Genomic DNA, 10,944 nt, shown 5'->3' with positions numbered 1-10,944 from the left:
CTGAGCCTGTCAGTTTGATTTTTTTTTTTCCCCTCCATATATCTGTGATATTGAAACTCATTCCATCAGGTATTTTTCCTTTATTCTTGTTCACATCACATGTCATAAACCCCATGAATTAGAAAGTCTGTTCTCAGATAATGATAGGTATATGTGATGGTCTTAGTATCACTGAAGACAAAGAGGAGCTATGTAATTCAATCCCCCCTAAAATATTTATAATAGCAACTCCATAATTTGTTCATTAAAATCTATCTTTACTTAATTTGTATTTCAGGTGGATTTGTATCATTTCCCTTATGCTTGTGTATTAGTCTCTGTTTTTTTCCACAGCAGCCATTCAAAAGTTTATAAGGGAATGCTGGTAGAGTTCTTCCAAAGTAGTAAACAGTTGTCAGAGCAAAAAATTTGTAACAAACTCAGACATTCTTGTAATATGTGGTGGTGTATTTGGTAGGGGGCCACCTGTCTCTAAAATGCCCTTTGATGGTATTAATATATTCAATTAACCACTTTATATGTCTATATTCAGCTATTTAAGAGAACAGAGGTGTATACATCAGTTAAGTGAAAAAACAGAATTCGACTAATAAAACAAGATTCTTTCCTTATGTTTATGTTATTCTTATGTTAATTGAAGTGTTAAAGGAGCATTTTTAAAAATTATTACTCTTTCTTGTTATTACTGTTCTTAGGATTACGTGAATGTGATATCCACATCTGACACAAAAAAAGCCTTGAAAGTTGCTATTGAAAAAGCTGAAATACCTAGAAAGTTTGCATTTTCTCATTAACTCAATGTTTATCAAGTTACGGATCTATGCTGTCTGTAACCAGCGCTGTTAATAACACATTGATCATGATGGCAGTTATAGACATAATACCGAGATGAGTTTAAATTTAATTTTTTTTATAACTCAGTTTTTCTATTTTACAAGCATATACCTGTCATAGCCTAGATTTTTCAAAGTGTAAATTTGAGGAATTTCACTTTTGGAAAGGTGTTTCTAGACAATAAACAAAATGTCATTAACCATATTATAAAAAAAGAGAAAGACTACCTTCAAATTCAAACCTGCTCTAAAAATGATATGAGTTTATGGTACATGTTACAAATCAATTTATACATGTAGCACCAATATGACGTTTTTCTTTCTGTTTATGTATTAACAATGTTATCCTACTCACTGAGCTTTCACATCGATTTACAAGGAAAGTCCTTTGCAGAGAGGTGACAAGAATTTTCACCACCTTAGTTCCAAGACAAAAGGCCTATTAAAAAACCCAGAAGTTTTGATACCTTAAGGTAAAGAAAAGAGAGTCCAGACCCTCAGCTAGATATAAACTGGTGTTTTATAGTGCCTGAAGAATTGTTTACCACCTTGTTTTTTCTAAACAAAATATCTCAGTTTAATCAAAACGAAGCATTATCATATACAGCAATAGAAGAACCTAGTTCACTATATATATTACATTTCTTCTTAAACAATATGTGGTGGTGTATTTGGTAGGGGGCCACCTGTCTCTAAAATGCCCTTTGATGGTATTAATATATTCAATTAACCACTTTATATGTCAATATTCAGCTATTTAAGAGAACAGAGGTGTATACATCAGTTAAGTGAAAAAACAGAATTTGACTAATAAAACAAGATTCTTTCCTTATGTTTATGTTATTCTTATGTTAATTGAAGTGTTAAAGGAGCATTTTTAAAAATTATTACTCTTTCTTGTTATTACTGTTCTTAGGATTACGTGAATGTGATATCCACATCTGACACAAAAAAAGCCTTGAAAGTTGCTATTGAAAAAGCTGAAATACCTAGAAAGTTTGCATTTTCTCATTAACTCAATGTTTATCAAGTTACGGATCTATGCTGTCTGTAACCAGCGCTGTTAATAACACATTGATCATGATGGCAGTTATAGACATAATACCGAGATGAGTTTAAATTTAATTTTTTTTATAACTCAGTTTTTCTATTTTACAAGCATATACCTGTCATAGCCTAGATTTTTCAAAGTGTAAATTTGAGGAATTTCACTTTTGGAAAGGTGTTTCTAGACAATAAACAAAATGTCATTAACCATATTATAAAAAAAGAGAAAGACTACCTTCAAATTCAAACCTGCTCTAAAAATGATATGAGTTTATGGTACATGTTACAAATCAATTTATACATGTAGCACCAATATGACGTTTTTCTTTCTGTTTATGTATTAACAATGTTATCCTACTCACTGAGCTTTCACATCGATTTACAAGGAAAGTCCTTTGCAGAGAGGTGACAAGAATTTTCACCACCTTAGTTCCAAGACAAAAGGCCTATTAAAAAACCCAGAAGTTTTGATACCTTAAGGTAAAGAAAAGAGAGTCCAGACCCTCAGCTAGATATAAACTGGTGTTTTATAGTGCCTGAAGAATTGTTTACCACCTTGTTTTTTCTAAACAAAATATCTCAGTTTAATCAAAACGAAGCATTATCATATACAGCAATAGAAGAACCTAGTTCACTATATATATTACATTTCTTTCTTAAACACATACATTCTCCCTGGATTCCAGACAGCTTGAACAGACTATTTTCTCTTATTTATTTTTTTTTTATTTTCCCCATTAGACCTGACTGAAATAATCTTCAGGGTTTTTTATAGCAATTGTATGATGTATCAAGTAGTTACATATTCACCATATTTGGAACCAACAGTCTCACATGGTTTTTTGAACTGAATGATAAGGGATGTAGGATTCATTCAATTAGATATTATATACACTTCTGCTAAATACAATCATGCAATGTTTTCTCTCCACTCCTTTTTTGACCTATGTAATAAGCTTTCCCTTATAAAGTAGGTTTCTTTAGGTTAAGATATTAGAACATACCTCTTTAAAAGTCAGTGGGAATAATCACATTATTTGTGTACTTAAAATTTGCTTTCTGCTAATATTTATGGTCAGTTACACAAAAAAGTGATTGAAATGAACCCAAAGAGTTTATATCAAACTTGTCATATCAAATTAATTTTTTTAGACTGAACCCACACTGCACTAATATTTTAATTGCCTGCATGCCTCAGTTGCACAGTTTTGGGGGGCATATTACAGGTAGGCTCCAGGGTGATATGAAATAAAAAATTATAATACAAAACAAAGGTTGAAAAACTTTTCTAGTTGTATAGATAACCTATCAGACACAGATTTGCTGAGGAAAGTGGGAAGTGGCAGCAAATGGAGGAATGATAGGGCAAGAAAAAAACTAGTGTCATGCAAGCACCTCTGTGTCTGGGAAAACACTGCTAAAGGGAACAGGAGCTACTACAGAAATATGGGATAGTAGAAGAAAACTAGGCCTGCTTTCACTTGAGCAGGTGCTTACCTTCACATCTCCTAACCCTTGAGTAGTTAATTTAGCACCAATAGCATCTTGTGATGCAGGGTTTGATTTTGTTTTTTTGTTTGTTTAGGAAGTATTTGATTTCAGTTTTAATATTTTCTAAAACTTTGCTAAGAATGAAGTTGCCCCAAGAATATAATTTGCCTTTTGCAGATGATAAACTAATACATTCCTTTATCTATTCAATGAAAATTCTCCAAAATTGGACTCTTAGAAAATTTCTCTTCACACACACTCAATAAAAGTCTGTCAAGGTGTGGTAGTTAAATTCTTATATGTTTTTATATGCAATGAGAATATTTCACTGGCACAAAACAGACAAGAAATATCCTAAGTAGTCAGAATGCAATGAGTTGCAATGCTTTGCTATTGGTCCCAAAAAGTTGTTTGTGTTGCTGAGATGTTTGAGAGTGTTAAAAGATGACAGTCCTGTCTCTAAGGAGATGGAACTCCTTGCTCTTCTTGAGGCAAGGTGGAGAAATAAACTATTTGGCTTTGATGCAGTGGGAAGTCTGCAACATGGGGTAGGCTGCTAAAGGACTTTCTGTCAAGAAATGCTGAACAGGGCAGGCATGAAAATCGGACCCTAGGAAGTGAGGCAGAGGAAGATTGGGAGCTGAGGTGCTGAAAGAGGCTCAGGCCATCTGAGTGTGCTGTCGAGTGGGGCTCAGTATGAGAAACGCAGTGGGGAAGACAAGGTCTCAGTACAGAACACACAGATCCTATGGTGGAGGAGACAGAACAGGGAAGAAGTGGAGGGGGAATGGGAATGGGAATGTCAAGCTTGAGATGAAAAGTAGAGATCTGTGTCCATAAAAGCAAAGTCCCTTCCAGAAACGCAACAGAAACCTTAAATCCCGGATTTTTATATGTTCTTGTTCTCAGCTGGTAGTCTAAGCAATTAGCTGTTATAATTTTCACATTTTTAATCTTCTTCCATGTTCTTTTATTATATTTTTTGCAGTTTGCATATTGGGGTTATGTGTAATTTTCTGTGTATGTTATTTGAAAAGACCCTCATCTCTAACTGAGTTTAAAATATCCCTGAAACCTACTGATTTTCACATCTTATCTGAGATACAGTACATTTGTGTATTTCTTGCAATGTTGAAATCTGAGGCATTTCTATGCTCTAATAGGACAGCATGCTGGGACATTTCTTGTAAACAGTTGGATGGCATTTGAAAATATTTAATCTCGTGCCAAAATAGACACACTTAATTTTTGATCTTGTTATCTTCTTTCATTATCAACTGATACTTCATCCTCTACCCAGCTGTGTTTTGTGACACCAGCTAAGTATTCCACATTTTTAACGCTGCATTAAACAAAACTTTGGAGAATAGGAAATATACTTCTTTAACCTTCATTACAGGTTTTTTTTTATTGTTAGAAACAACCTCAAGCAAGTTCTCTCTATACATAATTAAAGATAAGATCAATAATTATTCATCTAAAAAAATCTATACAGCAAGATTTTTAAATCTTGCTCAACCATTGATTACTAATAAGAATATGTCCACTGTGATGTCATATGCCCTCTCTCTGGTATGTAGCAGATTTTTAGTTGGGAAGCATATACTGCAGCAAGTTTCCAAACCTTGGAAAAGTAATGTCAACAATTCTTATATTTTGCTAATAACGAAATTCAGAAGACTAATCTTATAAATGTCCTGTTTAACATCTTCATTAATGATCTGGATGATAGGGCAGAGTTGTACCTTCAGCAGGTTTGCAGATGACACCAAACTGGGAGGAGTGGCTGATACACCAGGGGGTCATGCTGCCATTCAGGGGGAACTTGACAAGCTGGAGAAATGGACTGGCATGAACCTCATGAAGTTCAACAAGGAGAAGTGCAAAGTCCTGCACCTGGGGAAGGACAACCCCATGCACCAGTATATGCTGGGGGCCACCCAGCATTTCACCCCATTTCACCCTGCCATCTGAAAACAGCTTGGCAGAAAAGGACCTAGGGGTCCTGATGGACACCAGGTTGAACATGAGTCAGCAATGTGCCCATGTGATAAAGGGGGCAAATGGTATCCTGGGCACAGGAGGTCCTGTCTGAACATCAGGAAACATTTTTTTTACTGTGAGCGTGACCGAACACTGGCACAGGTCGCCCAGAGAGGTGGTAGAGTCTCCCTCCTTGGAGATATTCTAAAACCTAGATATGGTCCTGGGCAACTGGCTCTAGGTGGCCCTGCTTGAGCAGGGGGACTGGACAAGATGAGCTCTGGAGGTCCCTTTCAACTTCAACCATTATGCGATTCTGTGATTACATGTTTTATACCGGTAAAATGGATTGCTGATAGGTGTTTTGGAGAGAGGGGAAAGATGGAGATGAAGTGTTAAGAAAAGGTTTGTGAAACAGGACAATTACAATCTCTGTACATCACACCATAACATACTGGTTGTACATTATTCATATTTTATAAAGAAATTTAAGGAAAAATAAAAAAATTATTGCTCAACCCCAGACTATTGAATTAGAATTCAGGCTTTTTTCATTGATACCACAGGCAGTGAAAAGAGTTTTTTCTCACAGAACATTCTTTCTACTTCATAAATTTACTGTGACAGAGTTCAGCATTGAATGTCACTGAACATAACAACACTGTTATATATAACATATATATAAAAAAACCATATATATATATATATAACAACACTGTATTGTTATATACAGCTGCAGGAGTCTTTAGAATTGCTTGTAATTCTTTTTCTTAAAATTAAGATAATACTCTTCTCCACTAAATTGTAATTGTTTCCTGCCTTCAGTTCCACCAGTCATCCGAGTCTATCCAGAGAGCCAGGCAAGGGAGCCAGGTGTGACAGCTAGCCTTCGGTGCCATGCTGAAGGTATTCCCAACCCACAACTTGGTTGGCTGAAGAATGGAATTGATATCACTCCGAAGTTATCCAAACAGCTAACCCTTCAAGGTAAAGGTGCATATTTATTGTTTTCTACAGGTTGCGAATGCTTTATCAGTGCATCCTTTCTGTACTAGCTGTCCTTCTTACATAGTTTTAACCAAGGGTTGAAGTCTAAGCTAAAACATTTCAGAAGATATCTTCCAGTTACTCCCCAAGACACATATCTTCTCTGGTTTCTCTTTGTTAGAGTAATGGTTGTACTTACTGGCAGGTTTACCAGTAAATTCCAATATGCTCTTCTCTATTCAAAAATGTGCAGTTTCTGAGTAGAGCAAGCAGCCCAGGACCCAGTCCCAACCCAGTATTAAAATTTGTCACTACAACTATATTAATGTCATTCAATGAGTATTCAACACTAATATTTAAATTGGGAAGCAATGCTTTTGTCTGTAAAGATTTATTCTAAGGCATTGATATTGATCTAGTTATTTTTCATGAGTCCAGATTTAAATTTAGATCAGAACATGGACCAAACTTTACCTTTACCACAGCTCAGTTGACAACAGAAGGTTTTTGGCTGATAAGAATCTCAGTGAGACTTGGGAACCTGATGGTGGAAGGGACAGGAGAAATACCTGAAATGGATGTGCTGTTTTCTGAGGGGTCTCAGCAGACCTCCAGGGGAGTGCAAAGACACTGCACAAAAAAAACCCAACTAAAGGAAAGTCTTTTAATCAACAATAAAGGCCAGTCTATGAATCTTCTACGAATCTTCAGGGCTCAGCAAATTCAATGAACCTGCCCAGCACCCTGCCCAGCACAAAACCTATCTTCTGCAGTCCTTCTGGTGATCTTTGATCAGCCATATAAAAAAAAAAATCTCGTGCTGCCAGTGTTCCCTTTAAAACCTTCTCTCATTCATGTGCAAAAACAGGATGTGTATTAGGATAGGACAGCAATCAGGCTGCAGTGTAAGAAACAGTGGGACAGGCAGACAGCGAATGCTTCTACAAGAGAGTCTTACCTTCCCTGTAGGTGCCATAGTCCTCTGTTCTTTCATGGCCCTCTCTCCTGGATGTATGTGAACAATTGCCTTGCAGAAACACTTTCCACTATGAGTAGAAAGTGGTAGACTCCTCTTCCATAGCAGCATTCTGTTAATTTCTCCTGTAGGGATTTGAGTGATTTTTTTTTTTTTTTCCCCCTCACCTCTGTGGCATATATTTATGATAAATAAATAAGAATGGTTCTTCTCTAAGCAAAATACATTTAATTCCATTTTCTTGAATGTACTTATTTGAAATAAAATTTTGAAAATCTCATTGCGTTTTCTCCGAGTTTTTCCCAAGTTAAACTATCTATACATTAGCTTCAAGCAAACAATGATCTAGGAGTATCACACCATAACCCAGTGCCCCTTCTAGCCCATATTTTAGAATACCTACAAAACTGTTTTTACAAAATAGATCCTACAGTTGAACAGGTATACTATACTTAAAATGCAATGAATCATTGGTCACATCGTTATTCACATCACATTATTTAAAAGACCTTTGCCTGTGAAACCTGGACTGTTTGTTGACATTCCTACTCAAGCTGACATAGAACTCCTGAAGTGGTTTCTGTTCACTCCTACACTGACGTAGGTGTAAAATTCCAATGCGCCTGTTTTTTCTGTTGTTACACTGCATTCACATGAAAACAAAACCAGGTGCCTCTGGTTGCTAGAAACAAATAATTTTATTATAATTATTATTATGTTGAAATTTTAGCCCATTATGTTCCATGGAAACCTGGGTTGTTTTGTGTAAAGCCAGTGATAGTGTCAAGTGACCAAATGAAACATAATAAAAACATTATATTTATGTGATTTTAAAGACAACCATAGTCATTTAAACATATATAAAACCTCAGACTGATATTTGGCTCTGACGTGCAAAATCAGCTGAGGTATTCCAAATACCTGTGAGATGAATAATAGTGTATGTAATTCACTAGCCAGTTGAATACCTTTGGATTAGTTTGGCATGCCTCCAAGTTATGAACTCAGAAATGAAAATGGTTTAATTAGTATGAGCAGAGAAAGCCTTGTGAATGTATAATCTGAAAGCACTGTAGCATGTCTGCATGTTGAATTTTTCCTCTCCTTTCAGCAAATGGCAGTGAGGTTCACATTAGCAATGTGCGCTATGAAGATACAGGAGCATATACTTGTATTGCAAAGAATGAAGCAGGGGTGGATGAAGACATTTCTTCTCTTTTTGTAGAAGATTCTGCTAGAAAGACCCGTAAGTATTATAAGAAGTATAAAAATACACGTAGCCCTCACTTAAACATCAAATCAGTATTAAAAACTGTGAAACATTAAATAAATTAAAATGAGTATGTGTAGATAAATGATTAAAGAAAAAGGAAGTTTAAATAATGATATCCAAGAATCATCAAAGGCAGAGTGCATAATCTGAAGTTTATTTAGAAGTAAAATGAAATCTCTGATTCATTCTGTGAATTGAAATTTTTCACACTGCTGTTAAAATTTGGATAGTTTCCTCATGATAGTTTGGTTGCATATGAAGGGAATAGGAAGGGATAAAAGGAACTAGATGCCTAAATAAGGCAAAGCAGTAGTCCTGGTATAGTTTCTGGGGTTGATGGGGGTGCGGGAGGAAGACTTTTTCCAGTATACCTTCCTGTATGTTCTTGAGATATAGCAAGAGTCAAACTTGGCTCTCATGACATGAGAGTCATCACAGGACATGATCTCACCTGCTGGAGTGCTCAGCAGGTCCAGATCAGTTCCAGCCTGCCCACACTGTCTTGTGTCTGGATAACTGTGGCTCTCCAGAAATGCGGAGCAACAGTGACCACATTCACTTGCGAAGTTGGGAGTTCAATGTGCCAAAGAAATCTCTACCACTACCGAAAAGTAGCTTTCTTTATCCTCTGTTGGACGGTAGCGAGGTTTATAAACGCTGTTTGCGTGTTATTTGTCTGCCTTGATGCTTCTTTCCCCTTCCCTTTCTTTCCTCTGCTCAGAAAAATCCATTCCTGACTTTACACTTCACCCATCTGTTTTTGCTTTTTTTGTTGTTTTTTTCCTTTTAAATCTGTTATTTTAATGAATATTACATATTCATTAGAAATATATGTAGTAAAATGATAGTTATTTTACTAGTGAGACTGATTGCATTAACTTAAGGAATTCCCATTTATCTAGAAGCTTGTTCAACAGTGACAAGTACTCAACAGAAGATACTAGAGGCAGAATTAGTAGCACTGCAAGTCTGCCTGACACTTCTGTCGCAAGGCAGAGTTCAGTTACATATAGGTTTATTAAGCTTTAAACGATTCAGAGGAAATCTTCCATGCAGGAAAATTTTATAATCCAAATGTCAGTATCTTTACTTAGCTTCTTTCAGCAACACTAATTATAAATGTCATTTCAAAAGTCTTAACATGTTTTGTTTAAGTGTCATGAAAATGACTGCTCAGACATTTCTGAGAAGGCAGCTGAGGATAAGTTGTTTGATCATGCTGAATTTCTAGTAAGCTGGTGATATGAAGTAGCTTGGTCACCTCCATTTGCCTTTTGCAGTCTGTGAAAAATGTTGTGAATGTTGCCAAATTACAAAACCCTGACAAACTAGAATTTGTTTATGCTTGCTTAAGACTTGTTTGGCCTTAACAACAAAACATTTATATCCAACTATCCAGTTTCCAAGTGTTTTAGTTACCTAATTGTTGTATCCTCTGAAGACCTGATCTGCAGTGATTATTCAGGAATAGCCACACCTATGCAAAATACCGTTTTCAGGAATTGTAATGTGATGCAATAATTTTAGATCAGCTAACTTTACAGGATTTGTAAAATCACATGCTATGCAATGAACACTGCTTGCAACAAATGCTTTAAAATCTACTAGCAGTAAGTTGTTATGATGACCGCTGGTGTCATGAAAGATGCAAATGAAGGAAGACAGAATATAAACCCAGTTATTGCTAAGACAATTAGTCCAAAAGACAGACTCCTTCCTTCCTATAAAAGTCATTTACTCTGCAAGTTCTATTTTGTATGTTGAAGGGAGGCATTTTACCATTGTGTTCCTTGGTGTCTGAACATGGTTTTCTAAAAATTGGTGGATGTGTAAATACACACATAGTCCATAGCTGCATAATTATATCATTCAAATATAGGTGCAACAGGTATTTACATGAGATGCTTACTCTGGTACTCTGATTCGCTTACTTTGGCTCAGAAACCCATTTCTGTACATGCAAGAAGACTAAGGTACATACTAATTAAAAAAGCAATTACTATCAATATCATTAGCACAACTACATGAATAAACTGCCTTCACAAGTACAAGTTTTGATAGCTACAGTTTAAAAAAATGCTTCTGTTTAAAAAAAAAGTCCCTTTACAAGGAGGAGTCACTAGCATTAAAAAAATGAAATTAAGAGTAGAAGGGCTTCATTATTAACTCTTCTCTGCTTGTTTTTCTTTTTCTTCCAAAACACTGTTTCATGCAGCAAATTAGGGATTATTAGGGAAGAAAATTACACAGGTAAAACCACCTGGATAGGACTGTGGGCTTTTGTTCCCCCACTCACACATTTTAAACACAATGCTACTACTACTTTAATTTAAAGCCTGATGATTAGGTCACAA

At 35.8% G+C, this 10,944-nt stretch overlaps 1 protein-coding gene across 3 annotated transcripts in view; it reads left to right on the top strand.

Moving 5' to 3' along the window:
- Positions 1–10,944, top strand: part of FSTL5 (follistatin like 5) — a 356,700-nt gene that overhangs the window by 275,549 nt on the left and 70,207 nt on the right. For all 3 annotated transcript variants that reach the window (XM_009272309.2, XM_009272308.1, XM_009272310.1), the window contains exons 8-9: positions 6,180–6,341; positions 8,429–8,563. In XM_009272309.2, the coding sequence (XP_009270584.1) occupies positions 6,180–6,341; positions 8,429–8,563 (297 nt within the window). The remainder of the gene's footprint in view (positions 1–6,179; positions 6,342–8,428; positions 8,564–10,944) is intronic.

The sequence above is a fragment of the Aptenodytes forsteri genome, unplaced genomic scaffold, assembly GCF_000699145.1.
Source record: "Aptenodytes forsteri isolate BGI_AS27 unplaced genomic scaffold, ASM69914v1 Scaffold13, whole genome shotgun sequence".
NCBI classification, from domain to species: domain Eukaryota; kingdom Metazoa; phylum Chordata; class Aves; order Sphenisciformes; family Spheniscidae; genus Aptenodytes; species Aptenodytes forsteri.
The sequence above is the reverse complement of the archived record's forward strand: the minus strand, read 5'-3'. Positions and strand labels throughout refer to the sequence as shown.